Source organism: Plectropomus leopardus, chromosome 7, assembly GCF_008729295.1.
Source record: "Plectropomus leopardus isolate mb chromosome 7, YSFRI_Pleo_2.0, whole genome shotgun sequence".
NCBI classification, from domain to species: Eukaryota; Metazoa; Chordata; class Actinopteri; order Perciformes; family Serranidae; genus Plectropomus; species Plectropomus leopardus.
This window is the reverse complement of record NC_056469.1, coordinates 22,716,547-22,737,050: the sequence shown is the minus strand read 5'-3', so window position 1 is coordinate 22,737,050 and position 20,504 is coordinate 22,716,547. Positions and strand designations below refer to the sequence as shown.

Genomic DNA, 20,504 nt, shown 5'->3' with positions numbered 1-20,504 from the left:
GAGGATCCAGCAGCGTCTGGCTGGCCAAGCCTGCGGTTATACAGGGCAGCTGTGAGAGTGTGTGTGTGTGTGTGAACGTTTATGACCCTTTGTACCCCTGTAAATTTTCCCCGGGGCTGCTTCTGTTTGCAGGAGTGTTTTGGTAGTAAAATTGGCTGCTTAAATAGGCATTAAAAATATTTCCCCCACAGCTCAGGGAGAGGGAGTGGAAGAGATGTATAAGGCCTAATCTGGAGACGGCGTCACAAGATGGATGCATACTAATGGTCGTTCCCCCCTCCCCATTTATCTGGCCCGCTCCCTTGTTCTTCTCCTTTTCTTGTTCTCTCCCTCTCTTTACCGCCCTCACTCTCCTTCGCCATCTGTTAGCATATCTCCATTCTTTTTATCTCTATCCCCAACACACACACACACACACACACACACACACACAACTCCATCACCTCTATCTCATTCTTGTTTTTTTCCCCCCTGCAGACAATCTGAAGGGAAGACAGCTTCTTCACACAACCTACAAAATGTTTATGACGGCGGCAGGTGTGGAGGGTGAGCGCTCTGTCCTGAATACACACACATTATGCCTCAACACACTCAAGACGACAATGAGGCTCTCGCGCGGCTGCAGCATCTCATACCTTAATCCCCACTTCAAGAGGCGAGATATTATCGCCCTTATTAGCCTCTGAATAGGAACTTTTGCAAACAGCCGTGCTGCGTTACAGTGCTCAGTGGAGCGTATGGTTACTGACGAATACCCTCCTAAACCTATCCTCTCCTTTTTCACCCCCCCACCCTTATCTCGCTTGCTTGTCCCCTCTCCAAATCCCTTTCTCTATTCTCCTGCCACCCCTAAATTCTCCTCTCCCACTCCTCTGAAGCTTCTTTTTCATCTCCTTTTATCAATTCCTCTTCTTTTTCTGTCTCACTCCCCATTTCTCTCCCCCTGTCCTACCCCTGCCCTTTACTCATTATCATCTCCCTGTCCCCTCTACCTTTACTTCTCTCTGACATCATTTCTTCCTTTTTTACTCTCCTACTCTCTCCATCTCTTTTCTCCCCCCCCTCCTTCTCCCTTTTACTTATTTTCCGTGCTTCCTGCGTTGTTTCTACTTGGCAGTGCTCAGCCTGTTGTTCCATTGTGTCTACTGGGGCCTGTATGCGAGAGATGGAGTTGGCAACGGCAGCCTGAAAATACTTGGTGAGTTCTTCTCCTGCGTCAGCCACCGACTTTCTGACTGACTGAATCACTCACTGCCCGAGCAGAATGAACGAGATGATGGATGTGTGCGCGGGTGAAGAAGTGCAGTAGCTGGTTTGATGGGCACAGACAGGACCACGCGTGACTCTGCGTGCCTGTAAAGACCTGATTTCATCTCTCCCCTCTGATATCACAGATTCGGAAACCACAACCTAATTCTCTTTCTGTCTCACTCCTCCTCTCTGTCTGTCTCCAGGGAAATTACTGTTCTCCGTCAGTTTCTTGGTGTTCCTCCTGATGCTCATATTACTGGGCAAAGGTTTCACTGTCACCAGGTGGGGGTTTACTCTCTTGTTTTTGTTTTTTTTTTGCTGCTTATGTGTGTGTTTGTGTATATTTCTTCAAGCCTATGTGTGTCTCTTCTTAGGCACGTCTGTCACCTTGTGTGGTTGTGTTTATGCTGCCACTGTCTCTCGCTGTCAGGCTGCGCTGTCACAGTCATAACAGTATCTCATGACATGACAATGTTAGATGTCAATCAAGAAGTCAGTAAGCTGGGTGTGATTGTGCGGATGAACACCTGATATGTCAGGGGGGATGTGACGATAGATGCTTTAACAGGGTTCCCGCAGATCCTTAAGAAGTCTGAAAAGGCATTGAATTTTTAAATCTAAAAATAGGGCCATAATTTGTATTAAAATAACTTAAACTAATTGCTCAAGTCTTTAAAAATGCCCAGACATGGGAAGTGGGATTATTTTTAATTTGTTTTATATTTTTACACAGTGTTTTGTAAAATTTATAAATAACGGGAAACATCTATTTTTGAAAATAATAATTTGCCAAATCCCTTTTCCTGAATTTGTCATGATGGAAATCCTGACAGCAGACTCCAGAGTGAAAAGCACAAAATTTTCAGCAAAGTTGGTCAACAACTTTCAGATATTTCCTACTTTGGTTGGTAAATCAAATAGATTATTATGATAAAAAATGTTTGTTGTCTTCCATGTCCTCCACTTTAAAAGGTTTTTTTTTCAACACTTAACATAGATAATTAACTTTTTTCACAGGAAAAAAAAAATCATGTTATAATAAACATTTGGGCCAAACTGTATTTCCATTTTGGTAATGGTAAAATTGGTCTTAATTTCATTTTGAGTAGTTATTTAAAAAAAAGCCTTAAATGTAGTTTACCTTAAGCTGTAGGAACCCTGTGTAAACTTCATTTTCATGTTTTTGTGTCTGCTGCAGGATTAACTTTTACCCAGCAAAGCCAGCTGACAAATTTTTGGTTCGCACACTTTCCTGGCAAGACTTAGTGGACATTTGCTTGGGACAGGCATCATTTCTGAAAGCATTCAAAACAGATGAGTCACGAGTGCCCTCCAATTTTTCATTTCCAATCTGAAATTCTGGTTATAAAAAAATGCCGGTTGTTCTAGAAACATTGTTAGACTTCTTCCAAGCTATCCCCAGATGTCTGTTTCCGAGTCAGTTTTATGCAAGAAACAGCTCAATTAAATGGCAGTTCACCAGGTTTTGAATTTTGGTTCACGGTGAGTCATCATCTAAACGCTGCTCACAGTTTGAAGATTGGTCCTGCTCCGGGCTCAGTCGAATCTCTGTGGAAATTTTCCAGACTGAACTCTTGTAGCGAAAACTGAGCTTGCAAGATTTAAGCTGGCTTTTTCAACTCCAGGATTACATCCTCCTCTGGGCTCAGAAGATTCTGTGATCTCTTAGACTTATTAAACCCTCTTAAAAACCCCGGTGAATAACTCAAAACTGCATCAGCATCGAGCTAAAAGCATGGCTGTTTATCTGCAGTGACTGATAAGTTGACAGTTGGAGATAACTGCCCAACTACTTTGATATGTTGTCTCTGGTGTGTGGTGCTGAATTAGTCTGAGCAAAAGGATGTTTGAAAATGCTTATGTTTGTTGACTGCAAATGAAGAAGCATTAATTTGTGCTTTTGTGAGTACGGACAGATTTTTCCACAGCCTGCCGTGTCCATGAGTCTGCTGCCATTTTATGTTTATAAAGTTTAGAGCTGAGCACACCAGTCCTTTTGTGTTGTGTGCTGTTGAATAGTTGCTTTTTAGATTAAGCTGTCTTTGCTTTGTGTGTTTTGCGTGTGTGTTTCTATGCATTTGTGTGTCCTTGAGTGATCCTGTATTTGTTTATCTCCTGCTAACTTGTGTGTGACCCTGTTTGTGTGTGTGTGTGTGTGTGTGTGTGTGTGTGTGTGTGTCTCAGGGCGAGGATCAGTCACAGTGGGTCGGTAAAGTTGAGCATCTACATGACAGTCTACACAATCACCTACGTCATCCTCTTCATCTACGAGGCAGAGGTAACACACACACACACTCGCACACATACACAGAGTATATTACTCACACTGCACTGTAGTGAGGCTTTGTATCATAACAATGTGGGTAGTGTGTGAAAACTGAACTGTGGTAAACTTCCCTCCATCTTGCCAGCACCCAGATCTCCCTGCTAATATGCCAGCGACACCTCATCCGGCAAATTATTGCTGGCTCTTGGGCTGTTGTTTGAATTACAGACTGTACTTTCACATATTTGAATGCAGGCAGCTACAGATAAATTATTATTATTATTATTATTATTATTATTGTTATTATTAATACCACACTAAGGAAATTCACATGTTACAGCAGCTCAAGAGTCAGAAGCAAAAGAGAAAATGTAAAAAGGATGAAAATATTGCAAAAATACAAATTAGATAAAATAAAAACAAAATAATATGAAATCAATATACACTATGTACACCTTTACCTAAAACGTTTGTTGCCATTTTGTTTTATGTATGAGCGACTTGCATTAATTCAACCAAAAACTGGAGTATTTATTGGTCAGGTGCCGTGCATTCTGGTAGTTGTAAGTTTTCCAAACCTTTGAGCAAAAGCAAATGCCATAGTTTCTTTGGTTTCTGCCATCTGTTTTTTCTGGTCATGTTGCACCAATTTCAAATGTTTTTGTGTCTTTCTTCTGCATAGACAGCCCAGTTTAATGAGATGTAGTGAAATACTTTTTTAATCTAAGATTTTTTTTTTATCTTTTTACTAAATTCCCAAAGCATAAAGTATCCCAAAGACACTGAACTGAAAACCCCAGAATAGCACATTTATAGAAAGAAGTAGCAAATCCACACTTTTTACCTTTGCTTTCAAAAATGATCCATTGTGTTTTTTCACCAGAGCCAAAAACATTAGTTGGTTCTGATAACAAATCATTTAATTCCAAGTATTCACTGGTTTCAGCTTCTCAAATGTCCCTCACCATCTATTACTCACTAGTGTATTATGTAAATTTGGACTTTTGAGTTGACAGACCAAACAATATGAAGACTTCAGTTTATTCTCTGGGAAATTTTGAGTGGCACTTTTCACTGTTTTAACACTTCTCTTCACAGCACTTCATAGAGAAAGATGAATTGATTAATTGGGGAACTAACTGAGAGAATAATGAGCAGCAGAAATAATCTTTAGTGGCAGCCCTTATTTTCACACGAGTAAATAAAATCATCTGTACAGTAGATGGCAAAAGTAAAGTCCATTGCAGTTTGGTTTCTTTTTTTTTAGAAAAATTCAGATTCCAACAAGTAAAATATGTGAAAGTTTCCAACACTTCAGATGTGACTTGAAAGCAGCATCTAAATTGCACCCAGCATGACTAGTGATGATTTCTGACTCGACACAGTATCTCTGCAACCCGTATTATTGCTGTCTTTGGCTTTTTTGATAATCCCATAAATATTCATGCAAGAGTCGAGCCCACAGATCAACGTGGGCTGTAATGGCTTTTTCTGTCAAGACACTTAATTACATTGATACATGGCTAATTATGAATATGCATCAAGTCGATTGTTAAAAATAAAAAATAAATTCCTTGATGAGTAACAAATTATGGATCCAAACGGGAACAACGAGGCAACTCCCAATTACAAACGCAGATAAAGAGGTTTGCAGTACTTAGTATTTTACCTGACATAATAAATCTTAGATCAGATTACTAATCAGCACACACTCGTTCATCAGACTGCATCTCTGCATGTGAGGATGGAAACAGATTTCGTCAGCTATGATGTTATAGCATATGTAGCATACGAGCTCATGAATTAATAAGACATTCGTGAGTGTTACAGCTGCATGCCTCTGTGCGCGCTGCAGAGAATTCAGCAGAGTCCAATGTAATGATGGTACATTCAGGGACAGTGGATTACAGCCTTTGAATACAGCATTTTAATGACCCAGTGGGAGTTGTGCAGTGGAAGTATCCGTGCTATATTTAATACAGGAGCCTATAGCCATCTCTCACACTGCAATATGTGGATCTGAAGCAGTGTAATTTATCTGCCGCCTGCCCTCTTACATGGTCCCCGCTATTAAAGAGCTCAAAGCTCAGGGGAGCTCCTGCTAAAAATATGCCAAACTAGGTTACAATTGGAACTGAAATAAAGAGTCAAGGAGTGTTCTTGGTACTGGGGCTGCAGTTGGGGAATCTGACGTGCTCGGGCTTGCTGGTTGGATCCCAAAAAGCTCCACAGACCTATGCATTATGTAGCTATGGGTAACCCTGTATGGCCAACCAGCCACTGGACTGTGAAATGCAATCTAGTTCCCGCAGATGCAAGCACAAGGCGCCACACACACCCACGAACCTGTGCACACACATGTCGATGACCCAGTTGTGGAGAAGAAGTATCAATGTCAAATACCCACACAGCATGCAACAAGCTGAGCTTTGGCTCGGTCGTTGCAGTGCATCAGCTGAGCCACGAGCAATCCATCTTAGTAATTAGGGCACAGACTGTAATGTGTAGCCAAGCCGAAAGATGCTCCTTTTCTACTTTGTGTAAAAGTTTAGCTTGTTTAAAGCGTCTTCTTCTTGGCATAACGTCTCATGTCCCTGTGCCAGTTCTTTGACCCAGGTGAAGTGCTGTACGCCTACGACAGCCCCGCAGGCTACGGACTGATGGGTCTGCAGCTGCTGGCCTACGTGTGGTTCTGCTACGCTGTGCTGGTCTCTCTGAAACACTACCCTGAGAAACAGCCCTTCTACGTCCCTTTCTTCACCACGTACACGCTATGGTGAGGCCCGCACAGCCCCCCCGCCCCACCACAAACACACACACACGCAAACACACTCTGCTCTCACTGCAGATAATAGCACCTGAGAGAGATTGCAGGAGTAGAAAAATACACATTTCTCTGTTTGAGGTCTTTCCAATTTGAATAATTTATGCAGCTCTATAAAAATGTGCGTGAGATAGCTGATGCTTTAGCGGTCCAGGAATGAAAAGTTGTTTATTTTACACTACCCTTCGACAACACTGTGTGCCCAATCTCTGTGCTCTGCTAACACTGCAGATAATTGTACTTGAGTGAATGATTGCTAGAGGAAAACATCTATTTTTACTCAGCTGATGAGGTCTCTTCTATTAGAATAATTTATGCTTCTATATATATATATATGTGTGTGTTCTAGATAGTTTAAAGCTTTGTACTGTAAAGTAGCGATTTCCTTTTAAACAACTCTGAGAAAAACTCCTCTAAATACACTGCTCGGCTCTCTGCCCTTCACTCACTGGGTGTAATAGCATGAGCTTCAAATGAAGTGTAGATTACAAAGACTAATATTATCTCTGTATCTCTATCTCATTGCTGCCTCTATCTCCCGCCTCATTATCTACGTCTCCCCTCTTCTTCTATCTTTATCTGTCTGTGTGCTTTACATCTGCTTCTTCTTCCTCTGCCTTTTTTTCTCTCACCATCAAACTCTGTTCTTTTCTTTTGATGTGTTTTTCGTTATCTTAAATCTACTCACTTGTCTTCGTCAGGTTTTTTGCAGTGCCTGTTATGGCTCTGATCGCCAACTTTGGGATCCCTCGCTGGGCCCGGGAGAAGATTGTCAACGGCATCCAGCTCGGCATCCACCTCTATGCTCACATCGTCTTCCTTGTTCGTACCACACACACACACACGCACACACACACACACACACACACACACACACACATTTGAGCTCATGCAGACCCTTGCACTTTTACATAGTTCACATTATTCAACAGTCATTATTGCCACTGTCAGTCATACATTATTCACTATCCTTGAGTCATAACTGCCTCATGCTGATTGTCTCCTCCACACATCATTATCTACCTCTTCCTCACCTTCGACACATTGTTCTTTACTAATGGGCCGTACTGCTCACGTAAATGTCCTTTTATGTTCCTGCTCGCTCCATGCATTGCAACCCAGAATTCTCACTTGGACTGTATATGCTTTGGCTATGTGCTATCCACTGTATACAATGTTTATAGTTCAAGGTCAAGACATTTATTTGTCTCTGGGGGGCAATTACTGTTGCTGCATTAGCAATAAACAAAAAATAATAAATATGAGACCCCTAGGGCAAAAATGTGAAACTAGCATGGTTGGAGATGTGCTGATGCTACTTGTACGTTACAGAGGGCATGAAAGAGAATTTATATCTGTTAGTTTTGATAGATGGTTATCTGAGGCAGGAACCAAATAGTTAGATGTGTGAGAATCGACAGAAATCATCACATCTTTTCGTCCTTTGTCCCTTAGGTCATCACGCGACCCTCAGCAGCCAATAAGAACTTCCCATACCATGTGCGGACGTCCCAGATTGGGATATTGCTTTCCAGTCCGAAAGCAGGCGAGGGCGCGGAGAGCTTCCCCCATCATGCCTATGGAAATGGCTCCTTCCTGGGAGACTCTCAACCCAACTTTACTGAACTCTTCTCCATCCAATCAGTGAGTCTAATTTTACATGTTTTTGGTGCATGTTTAAAACCCTGGATCAAAGTGCTGTTTTTATTAGGGCTACACAATTAATTGAGTTTTACTGAAATTGCAACAATGCCAAGTGCGATGTCCAAAAAGCAGAAGCTGCAATTTTTTGATAAAGGTAAAATGTGTCACAATATAGCTTTATAAATGACACAATGTGGTGCCAGAGAGATGCCTGCAAATTATATTCTAGATGTGAGGGAACATGCTTGTTTGGTACTAACCCAAGCATTATTTATAGTGACAATAAAAACACAAAATTACACACTGCAATCGCAACTCTTATTCCAATGACAATATCTGTCAGAATAATTGCCATATGATTCTTGTTGCACATCACGCAGCCCTACTAATTATGCCAATTACTGGACAGATAGATTTTTGTGAAAACCATTATTATTATTCATTAATTTATTTTAATTCTGTCCCTTTTGTGAACAACTGAAGGAAATGAAGGTGTAGCAATAGGTTAAAGGTGAATGAGAATTTTAGCCCACTCACTATATGTGTGTCCGTATCCAGTTTAAATGGCTCCCAGCCATTTTACAGTGCTCGCTTTGTGTAATTAGATTCACATAAGTTGTACTAATTTTTCTGTGCTTTTAAAATGCAAACATTACTGTATCAAACCTAGCTTGAAATTAACCGCTGTCTCATCTAACAAAGATGCCTCAAATTAGAAGGCATCAGTGGAACAATGCCGTTTGTTAGAAGACTTGTTTTTGAGGATTATTTCTTGGCGGAAAGTGCTGTCTTTTCCTGTGGGCGCCAGGTGAATGACAGTAAGCACAGCGTAACAGAGCACACGCACTGATATGAAAACACTTGGGCACAGGGAAATAATGATTAAATAGAAACTTTGACAAGACCAAATTAAGGTGTCGTGTTTGTCGTGATGAATTGTCTAGCTCGGGGAACTTTCAGATCTGTGGATGCTGTTTTTTTTTTTTTTAATTCTGCGAATAAATGAGTGACAGAAGAAAAGCTCTGACTCCTCAGCTACACTGATAGAATGTGCAGACATGTTAGGAGTGGTAGGAGTGATGCAACAAAATGCATGACAAGCGACACAAAGTCATGACATGAAAAGGCAAGTTTCGAGTGCTCATTGTTTAAAATTACATAAAATGTAATTATAATGAGATAATTTTATTTAATAAAGTTACATGGCAGTAATAAATAATCCAAAAGAGCACTAGAGGAGACAAGCAACTCTTTTAATTTGCATTTGAAAGAGTCTTAGGATGAATGAAGTTGGTTCTGATGTAAGCCATTAAGTGTTTTAGTACTACCACAGAATTAAATTAATTGTCTGACTTCCTGGAAGCAAATGTTAAGAGGCTTAATGTGCTTACCTCTCCGAGTTCTTGTTAGAAATCTAGCACTTAGAATTGCTGCATTTGCTGCAAACCTCTAATTGGAAGACAATGCAAGAGTGTGGCTGCTAAAAATCCAGGTACAAAAAAAAGACCATGGCTTTCAGCTTGGCCGTTTGTCTTTTTCACCTCGATGTCAGTGTGGCTAATAAGAATCTCTCCCCTTTGTTGTCGTATGAAATGCACTCATTCTCGTCTTTATTGAAGTCAGGGAGATGTAGTTGCCTTTGATTACTCCCTCTGACACAGTGAGTCTATTAGACCAGGGTCATTTGGTATAAAGAGTAAATCTGAGGGGTTTTTTTCTCTGAAGCTTTAACAGTTTGCAGTGTTATTATTTTGAAGTATTTGACTTGAAGGGTGAATTTTGAGGTTATCGCAGCAGCTATAATACGGTCAGAGGCCAGACTGAAAAATACATACTAACCATATGTAGATAAATCAAATTTACGATTACTTATTCCAAGATGGGAAAAGTTCAATTTTTTTACAGTATAAAATACTGGATTTACAAAATTATGTAAAACACCCACGTTGGAGCAGCTTAACTCTTTACCTTCAGGTTTTAGGGATGCATAACGATCCATTCATAGGTTGCGGCACATTAGGTGTGAAATAATGTAAAGAAAGAATTAAATGACAATAATTAAAAGTGAGATGTGGATTGTGGAGAATAATCCAAATCAATAGGAAGGTGTTTCTACTACTTTGTTTACATGGACAACATGACTGATGAGCTGGCCTATAATTCAGTCATCAAGTTTAAGCAGCAGTCATACAACAATTAAGTGATCTTATATATTATTTTCTATTGAGTCTTGTTGAAAAGCTGTAATTGCAATTGACAAAACTATTTACTAAAATGTTGGTCTCAAACACCGTGATGCATAGCAGTGGAGCACAGTTTATGGCCTTGAGAATCTGTGTGATTTTTGTAGGGTTGAAATAATTGGATTATTCTGTTGCATTTTTGATCACTGCAGAAAATATGCACTGTGGCAAACAAACGCGGATGATACTTACATGTTTTTTTCAATCCAATCCACTTTATTTATATCGCACGATTTTAACAAACACAAGGTTTTCAAAGTGCTGCACAGCAAGGTAAAAAGCACAGTAAATACACAATACACAACAGCAAGTTAATCTCCACAGCTGAACATCACTTTTAGGATTTTTGAAGCCTAAATGCCATTGCCAGAAGAAAAAAGGTATTGCTAGGCTAGTAACGATTATGGTCGCATGATTTAACGCTGCCACCATAGCGAGTCTGTAATCCATGTTGGGCCTTTTTAAGATACATAAAAGCTTCAGATTACCACTTGTGATAAAAGATCACAAGTGGTGTATTTACTGATATATTTTATGCCGTGTTATTATACTGATATATTATAAGTCCTCCCAAGCGAACCACAGACCTTCTTTAAACTTTTATCAAAAATCCATTCAAAAAAACTATTACACTTAGAAGAGTGAAGCAGAGGTGTGGAAATGGTAATGTATTTCCAAGTTTTAGGACTTATTGCTGGGTTACTCTATACACCAAAAAAATACATATTTTCACAATATTTGGTCAACTGAAATTTGTCTCATTTGTCTACGTCCAAACCTCAGTAGTGGTGGCTAGTCTTGAGTTTCCCGACCTCGGCCAGCTATGGATTCCAAATCCAAAAAAGGAAAAGTCTTTGAGTAAACTACAATAGCTTTGATAATAGAATTTAACACTGTGTAGACAGATTTGTTTTCTTTCACAAACATCTCCTACCAAATAATCATAATTAGTGCCACATAATCCAGTGCAGAGTGGCCACGTTGTGGTAAAGCATATTAATGAATGCTCATTAGAAATGTTGACTGGCTGATTTAGATGGAACAGGCGATGTTACCTTCGTTATCAAGTGGATTTTTTCATTTTTCATTTTTAGTCAAAAAGGCTTTTTTTAAGTGACGCCTGCCCCAGGCCTACACAGAGATACTGATACACAGTATGGCCAGTTTGTGGAGAGCGATGTAGCTGAACTGGAGGTCAGGAGTAATTTACCGCGACCTATATAACCACCACAGTATCAGTGTGCTCTGGTGGAAGCTGTCAAAATGTGATGTATGGTGTGGTGTCACTGACACAGTGTCACAGTAACCTGCCTCCAGAGGATCAGACCAGGTCAAAGGTGTAAAACCATCCCCACCTTCCTTCCAGGACCCAGTGAAGACGGTGGATGAGACGGTGGCCCGTAAAGGACCTGAGGTGCCGAGAAACAGTGAGCAGAAGATCATCACCACTGCGGCCGACTTAACGGCGATATTGCCCCCACCTCCTCCTCCGATACCCCCACGCCTGGCTGCACGCTCGCCCCCACTGCCACCCCGGCTCCCTTCCTTCACAGAGTATTTCAGCATGCAGAGTGGAGGAGGAGGGGGTTTCGGAACGAAGGCATGAGGCAGGACAGAGGGCAGGACAGAGGGAGAGGGGGTAAGGCGCGGAGGGAACGGACAGAATGACAATACAAAGTAAAAGAGTCAGAGTGGAAGTGAAAGTGTTACTGATTAAAGACAGCCAAAAAAAAAAAGTTTGGATGGACGAAGAAGAGAAATCATCTGAATCCCTAAACGGTCCCTTTTTACCTGTGAATGGAAATAACGGAGGAGTGTGGGGGAAATGGCTGTGAGATAGGAGTGCTGAGCTTGTTAAAGAATAAAGAAGCAATAAATATTTGATGCTGACCAGTAAAAGGCACACAGGGAGAAAGATGACAAAGTGGATGTAGCCAGAGCAATAGGATGATAGCTGTGCACGATGCGGAAATGAACAAAATTCTTGAAATACTTCTATTCAAAAATTCATGAGGCATTGATGGTGTGCCTGGGCGAGTTTGTAAATAGCTAAAACTGGAGAGAGCTACCACTCTATATAGTTTTATTTCAACAAAAAAGGAAATTTGTTTTCATGTTTTTTTCCACATCATTAAATTCCAGTTGGTGCTGTGACCATCAGAAAAAAACTCATGCCATTACATTTACCCAAGTCATGTAAAAAAAAAAAAAAAAAAAATTTTTTATGTTTGACACATTTTGATAAAGCATAGATATTATATGGAGTTTGTTGGGTTAATTTATATTCTTATATGCCTTCATTGCAGCTGGTTATTCTGGATTGATATGCTGATGTGTAAATGTAAAATGTCACGTTTACTGTGGGCACTTCTAGGTACTCGTAAAACACGCATGTTTGTATCGTATTTCCCGTCCAAAAAGCTGATATGTGTAAATCCACGTGACCATATTCGCTTATTGTGTGTATGGAAGTCTATACTTTTGTAAATACATACAATAGGCTTTAGTATATTTTTAACTGGATACATCCTGTTGGATCAAAACCTTGCGCTGTCTGAAACACAACATAAAATCAGTATTATACTATGTCGGTTTTAGTTGAATTTACACCGGAGTGCAGAATATGCCTGCTCGAAAATGTCATTTCTGTGTATGTAGACGTTGGTGAATGTACTGATGCAATACAGCACAAGGACAGGGGTGATTCTCAAGTCACTGGAAAACACAGTACACCTTTTGTCAAATTATCTGTTCTCTCATTTGGGCTTTCATGATTAAAGAGCGGGGAAGGGTTGCCTTTTTAAAAACACAAGTAACTTCATCGTCACCCCTGTCTAGTACCTGAAACATTAATAATCATTGGCTTTATCTCACTTTAACATTCAAACCGTGCAAAAAGCTAAACAAATATTACTAGTTTTGTATCCCCTAACATTGAGCTAAAGAAAAAAAGCCTTGTAGATGAACTGTGAAAACGGCAACACAATTGTACATTCTGTCTGTCCTGCATGGAGCACTTTAATGTTCCTGGTCTTAGTCTGTTTATTCGTGATGATGTCACCTTATACAACTGCTTTGAAACCTGTATTCACACCACTTTGAGTAGTATTCCAGATGCATATTACACCTGTAAATACAGTCTGAAAATGTCATCGACTGCGCGGACATTTTTATGGAACGCATCGCGCTCAGTCAGTGTAATTTAACATTGGATTGCCGAAGTTGATAAGTCGCGTAAGAGTCACTGAATCTGAGTGTACCACTAGCTCTGCTTAAAAACATGTGAAAGGACACTAACAAATTCAGTTTTATGTTGAGCGTTCATTGACTTCTGATAAACGGTGGTACTCAGCTAATAGTCCGCAGATTTATCAGTGGCAATCTTGCTGTAATGGAGTACTGTAGGATGTTAGGACTGTGGTGTGTAACTTGTAAGAGGTGTAACTTAGTCTGTGAAACAGAATGATACTTGAATTAGAGTACTAGTCGTAATTTCTGATTGTGTCCGGTTTTTATCTGGCATGTCTGCCATTTTGTCTGCTGTTGCCTATTGTTATGGTTGCCATGACTTGACCGAACAGACACTGGTTGACTCGACTAACAGACAGGCTTACTGATACTGTATCACTGCTTCAACCTTGTGCATACTGACATATAATTACAGGACCGAGACACTTTAGCGGAGAGAAGTTGACGAAAGAGATTATGTATGCATGACAGAAAACAGCACAGCTTTTAGGCTACTCAGAGCGATCTGGTTAAGAGCACATCACTGAAGCACTGTTCTAATGCATTTTAATGGTGTCAAATGACGATTCTAAATACGCTGTACATATACACTTTTTGCCAAAATAATAAAAAATATGGTTTTATTAGAGGCCTCGTCTGGGTGTATGTATTATTTGGCTGCTGTGATAATAAGCACGAGCGTCTGTGTTCCAGTTAGGACCAGGGCATGTGTCCAAAGGAGTCGATCTAATATCCGTAAATCATATTTAGAATCTGTTCTCATTACAAGACTCCATTAAAGTAAAACACCACAGGGACAGACTCCAGGCTGGTCACAATCTGATGTAGGCTAGCCTAATTATTTCACAGTCCCTGCCAGTATCTCACTCTGCGAGTGCAGAGTCACAACAAGCTGCGTCTGTCTGTGCTTGTTCTCCAGGAAAGCTCTAAATTTGTAAATGGCTTTCAGGCTAATCACCACCACGATTTTTATAGGGGGAATTCAAACTACTTGCTTTGTTTTGTAACAGTTAATGATGTTGAATGCAAGTTATTTTGTGATGAAATATTTCTTCCATTAACTCCTTGCCATCAGCAAAAAATGAATGCAACCAATTACAAAAGTTAAACCATAGCCACTTTAAGAAAATGCTGGCTGAAATCAGAGAACCCCGTCTATAGCTGAGCTAGAGCAAAATATATCAGCATGTTGTAATTTTTATAATCACAAATCACGTAACTGTAGCATCAGCTATGGAGACAGCAGGTTTGCAGCAAAGAAGACCAGGAGCACCTCTGAAGGTAAGACATGAGCAGGTTTTCTAACAGTTTTTATACCACTTCTGTGCTTGTGATGTTTGCTGGCTTTTAATTAAAAAGACTTATCTTGTGTTGCTGCTGTGCGCACTGGCCCACTTTACTGATAACTTAGCTTTGTCTTGACTTACTGTTGACATTTTGTATTATATTGATAAATTTAAAAATAAATATAATAAAATAGCTATTTTATAGTTTTTTGTTATATGCTTTAATTCATTTGTTTATTCTCAGATTGTTATCCATTGTCTTCTATTTTATGTTTCTTTTTTTTAGCTGCACTGAACTTATTTCAATCTTGTAATTGCACTGTGTATTTCCTGTTTTTATGTCCATGAAGCACTATGTAAACTTGTTTTTGAAGGGCCTCCAAAATGTCCATAGATATATATGGAGTGCAGTACCAAATGAAGTATGTCTTGAATGCGAACCATAAAAGCATTTTCCCTTTTGTTTGCTGCTGTTGTGTGCTGGCCAAAGAAAGTGAAAATTTCATACTTTTGTTAAGAAATAATATTTATTAACACATAATCAGTTATACATGTCCTTTTACAGAAACACTCTTGACTTAACATGTCTTGGCTGGACATTTGAATCGTTTTCTTAGTGAAGAAATGAATCAGTGTCTATGAGCCACGACCTGCAGCATCTGCAAGAGACTCTTCAGAAGCATTTCAGCACCCAACCATCACCCTTCATAGACGACCATCACTGATCCAACAACAGGTCGGTTCTGATTAAGCTTTTGCAGGTAACTTCTGTGCCCTCTCCTCTCTGTAGCCTTTGAGCAGCTGGTTGATGAGTGTCAATTCATTCTCTTTCCTCACAGGATAAAGAGGTGGGTAGGGGTTTCCTTTGTACTCCAGGACGGCCATCTTCGCTCTGTCCAGGTTCTGTCTGTTAGGAAGGCGTCCCATTCGTGTGTAGCCATGTGTTTGATTCTCAAACCGTGGAGCGAAGACCTTGAAGAGCTTTGGGACCAGATCCTTTTCCTGATGTGAAGAAGCAGACTCAAACTTAATGAATTCAAGTAAATGTTTTGCATTCACAGACACAACTTGTAGCTTTACAAAGTTAAACAGAGCTGCAGACACGTACCGTCAACCAAAAACTGGCCATTTTCATCGCCTTCTCGTCAGTGTCTCCCTTTTTGGCGTAATCAATCAGCTGAGAGAAAAGACACAAAAACACATACAGTCAAAACCACTGCATGTGGCTTGGAGAGAAATCAAAATCAGACTGTCTACATGTAAAAATATTCTTTTTAACACGAAGTTTGGTATTGTGGGTTAAGCTTATTTTAGAGTGAGCAAAATGAAGGTGTCAGTTGGTGCAGTAATTATTACACTCTGTGCAGAAAACCCTAAAGCGTTCTGGAGGAGGTCTCAGAGGTTTTGCGCGAACACTTCAACCATCCTCACATTATAATCACCAGCAGTTTGCACAGTGCAAACATTTTTAATGACTAAACTAATCACACTGCACTACACACATCTTATGTAATATTTAGACCAGATGCAGTGAAGGAAAGGTGGAGGGTATCACAGCTCTGGACTAAAGCTCCCAAAACTTCTACTTAAAAAATGCAACATTTTGGTAAATAAAGCAATAGATCTGTGAGATCAAGAAATGTACAACACTTCCTGTGAGGTTGGAGGTGTTGTCATGTTATTTGTATAGGTCTGTCATGTATCAATGTTATGTCTCATGTCTTCATTGTGACTTCTCTGACTTTTTTTTTTTTTTTTTTACTCTTTTTTTCCCACAATCTCTTAATTAGTTTTTTTTTTCAAATAGAACAAATAAATCTGATGGCAGTAGTTGGTCAGACCAATAAAGATAACAAAAGTAGTAAGTAAAATACAAACATTACAAAACCTAGACAGGACTAAGACAAGCATACATACATATATATATATATATATATATGCTATTTATTTTACATTTCAGTTCTGTGCCTACATATACCTTGGATAACATGCTGCTATATATATATATATATCTATATATACCTATATCTATATCTATATCTATATATATATGCTATTTATTTTACATTTCAGTTCTGTGCCTACATATACCTTGATAACATGCTGCCATTAGTAAAAAGGCAGTTGCCTTTTGTCAGTCCAATGCAATTTTGGAAAGTGTATAACTGGTTGAAATGTGCTAACAATACATACGCTGTTTTATAGCTTCTTTGTTGTAAATATTAATATGATTTTCACCTGAGGTTTTATTTTGTGATTGACTTTAAAACTATATGGACAAAAGCTTCCTACTGATCCTTCACAACAACAAAATATCAGTACGACATGTATTTTCTATCGGGCGGCTTTAGTTTTGTTTTTATTTGGCTAATTAGACCTGGACAAAATAGCACAGTGTAGCAAAGCCTCATCGGACAGCTAAGTTAGCTTGTAGCATCTCACCGGGTCGTCGTTACCTTTTCGGCGTAGAAGCGGACTTCATCCGCTCGGGCCAACGTGGTCTCTATCCTCTCGTGTCGGACCAGTCCTGTCAAAATGTTCCGCAGCAGGTCGATCCGGGACCGAGGACCAATACCGATCTTCCGGGCCACCCGGCCGTGTGAGATCAGCATCTGCAGTGTGAGGCGCATCTTGTCCGGTTAGACTCCTCCCGCGAGAGTCCGCGACAGACGAACGGAAAACCAACTAACGTTACATAAACCGGAGAAGGTTGTGATGTCTTTGAATCGTCCTCTGGTTTTATAATGAAGCAGAAACCTGAAAATATGACAACAAATCCTGAGGTCAGTGCGAAGTGTGCTGGTTTGACATTGATGGTGCGTCGTCAAATCTGTCCGACTTGGTCATTGAACCGAGGAGCGATAGTTCCGCTAAACCCACTGCAGCCACAAACAATAAAAACACAGAAAAAAATATCAAAATACTATTGTAATACTGACTTTTTTTTTCTTAAAGTGACAGTTTGGTGTCCGTTAATCTTTATGTTTGTTTGTATTTTTATTTATTCAAAGATGTAGTTCAGTTTACAATATAATTTTAATGGGGAAATCATGTTAAATCAATTTTCATTTAAATTCAGCGTTTCATAATAATAATAATAATAATAATAATAATAATAATAATAACTTTTATGGACACTGAAAAATGTCTAAAGCATACTACACAAAAACAGACAATAGCCTATATACAAAAATACAATGTATGTGCACCTGTAAGAAAGTGGTCTCAGGACAAATATTGTTTGAGATAGAGTCATCTATCCCATGTTTGTTTTTTTTTCCTTCTGTATATTTTATTCAGGGGGTTAATGTAATGTGTTTTAAGTTCATAGCTAATGCGTTGGGATGATTCAGTAAATTGTTTCAGAGTGCACATTTTGAGAAAGTTTCCCATTTTAACAATATTCACTCTGTGAATTGTCTATTATAACTGCATGGCCTCAGTGGATCATAATAAATAGAGATGAGTTATTGCTCATTGGCAAAGCCCTTCTGGCAGGAGGAAAAAATGGTTTTAGTGGTACTGAAAAAATAAAATAAAATTATGAATAAATTCATGACATAACATTACTGCTGCTATTCTACTATTCAGGGTCAGTGGCTGGATATGCCTGATAGCAATAGTCTAATAGGCCTATAACAAAGGCTACTTTATTATAGCACTTAAGTATTTTTTGGAGTATCTCTACTTGAGTTGTATCTGTCAACTTTAACTTTCACTCCACTGTATTTCATAAATAAAATAGTTACTTGTACTCCAATTTTCCTTAAGCATCTTAGTTGTTTATTACAAAATAGGAAAGCAATACCCAATAAACTTTTATATTATAATTTCCTTTTGATACTTGAGTACAGTAAATATCAGATACTTTAAGACTTTTTACTTAGCCTAAGTAATACTCTAATAGGTGACTTTAACTTCTATTTAAGTCATTTTCTGGTAAAATGCCTGTACTTCTACTCAATTATGGCTCTCGGGTACTTCATCAACCACTGCCTAATAGTTATAAAAATCTTAATTTCAATTATTTAAAAATTAATTATATACATCTACAATGTACTGTATAATTTGAAAAACATCCATAAAAAAAGAGGAAGTAAAAAATGGCAAGTGTCGCGCGTGCGGGAAAACATCAATGCGCATGCTCAAAGCCAAATTTGATGCCTCCAGGATTTGATCGCTGTTGTTGGGATTTGTTCTTAGTTAGCTTAAATTAGTAACGTTATCAGAAAGTTGGCCTAGCTACAGACAACAAAAACAATGTGGAGTATCTACAGCACACATTTAAGAGTCCGTCTTTTGAAGAAAAACTTGACCAGCCGGGTTTTATTACAAACCAAACCGCCGGTAAAAGTAATCCGGTTTAACACGGAGTGTTTCCTTGGGAACCGCTAACGTTAGCTTAACAGAGAGGACTCGTTTTTGCTTCCCGTGTCTTAATCCTCGGAGTGGACGGTATCTGGTCGAGAACAGGCTTTCTGGATCTCAAGCGCCTTGTTTAGAGGATTACCAAACGTTACACCAGCAGGACAACGGGGTGAAACTGGGCTTCCTCGGCAAAGCTAACAGGCTAACGGCCAAACTGAGCGAAGACCGACGGGGAGCTGAACAGCACCCGAAGCGGACAGGTAGGTGCTCACCTGTGTCAGACTATGAGGGAAAATGTGAGGTAGTGGTTATGTAAAATTGTAGAATTGTTAAATTTTATTGTATTGCACCAAAAACGTTGCTGATAATGTGCAGTGATGCAGGGTTCCCGCCGATCCGTAAAAAGTCATTGAAAATATTAATCCAAAAATAAAGGTTTAGTTTGATTCAAAGTGTCTTAAATCAACCTTTCAAAAGCCTTAAAATGCAAAGACATGGAAAGCAGGATTTATTTTAAAAAATCGTTCATTGCTTTATAAAATCTCAAAATAACTGGTCAATTAAAAATAAATAAATAATACTGAAACCTTGTTCTTGAACTCTCCGTGATGGGAATTAAGAAAACAAACCAAAAAACAAAAAGGTAGGTAGCTCGCTCGTTTCCCAATTCTAACCAGATGTAACTTTTTTACTGAACCAAAAATGAAATGTTTTATGTTACAATAAACTGTTAACTCTAATGTACAAAAATATTGGTTCCTTAGGGCCCAAGCACCGAAGAGTGCGAGGACCCTGTTGAAACTGTAGGGACTATTATTATTAGGGCCCGAGCACCTTACATATGTATAGTTTTATTTTTTCTTTTAATTTTTTTCTTTATTTTGTGAGATTTAAAAAAATAGCGACTTTATTTCCATCACAATTTTTAGTGATTTTTTCTTTCTTTTAAAATGTTTTGGGTATTTTTCTAAGATAACATGCTTTCCAAACCTGGACCCGCCAACATTTTTAAACTTATCTTAAACTTATTAGGGCCCGAGCACCTTACATATATAAAGTTTTATTTTTTTTTTAATTTTTTTCTTTATTTTGTGAGATTTAAAAAAATAGCGACTTTATTTCCATCACAATTTTTAGTGATTTTTTCTTTCTTTTAAAATGTTTTGGGTATTTTTCTAAGATAACATGCTTTCCAAACCTGGACCCGCCAACATTTTTAAACTTGCCAAAATTATACCAGTTATAAAAGCCAGAGACTGTAAAAACAAGAAATTATCGTTGAACTTTTAAATTTCCGACGGTCCTTGAACACATCATGTGGGACGAACACTTCATGCATTTTCTCCGAGTCA

General features: G+C 39.0%; 2 protein-coding genes across 2 annotated transcripts in view; one reads left to right on the top strand and one right to left on the bottom strand.

Moving 5' to 3' along the window:
* Positions 1-14,126, top strand: part of tmem145 (transmembrane protein 145) — a 50,078-nt gene extending 35,952 nt beyond the window's left edge. The window contains exons 8-15 of the mRNA XM_042490738.1: positions 478-546; positions 1,118-1,198; positions 1,455-1,533; positions 3,457-3,550; positions 6,142-6,314; positions 7,064-7,184; positions 7,818-8,006; positions 11,616-14,126. Coding sequence (XP_042346672.1) covers positions 478-546; positions 1,118-1,198; positions 1,455-1,533; positions 3,457-3,550; positions 6,142-6,314; positions 7,064-7,184; positions 7,818-8,006; positions 11,616-11,855 — 1,046 coding nt within the window. The 3' untranslated portion in view covers positions 11,856-14,126. The remainder of the gene's footprint in view (positions 1-477; positions 547-1,117; positions 1,199-1,454; positions 1,534-3,456; positions 3,551-6,141; positions 6,315-7,063; positions 7,185-7,817; positions 8,007-11,615) is intronic.
* Positions 14,127-15,289: 1,163 nt separating this feature from the next.
* Positions 15,290-17,629, bottom strand: mrpl17 (mitochondrial ribosomal protein L17). Its single transcript, XM_042490497.1, has 3 exons — positions 17,241-17,629; positions 15,893-15,961; positions 15,290-15,786 (listed from the first exon to the last, which is right to left on the bottom strand). The coding sequence occupies exons 1-3, from the start codon at positions 17,412-17,414 to the stop codon at positions 15,532-15,534; spliced, it is 498 nt and encodes a 165-aa protein (XP_042346431.1). The 5' UTR covers positions 17,415-17,629; the 3' UTR covers positions 15,290-15,531.
* Positions 17,630-20,504: the final 2,875 nt, after the last annotated feature.

Bases quoted from the DNA above. Each gene is read 5' to 3' on its own strand.
- mrpl17 (XM_042490497.1), bottom strand. From the start codon at position 17,414: ATGCGCCTCACACTGCAGATGCTGATCTCACACGGCCGGGTGGCCCGG. The intron at 15,962-17,240 runs GTAACGACGACC...CTTTTCTCTCAG, and splicing joins TCCGCTTCTACGCCGAAAAG to CTGATTGATTACGCCAAAAA. The intron at 15,787-15,892 runs GTACGTGTCTGC...TCTTCACATCAG, and splicing joins TGGCCAGTTTTTGGTTGACG to GAAAAGGATCTGGTCCCAAA.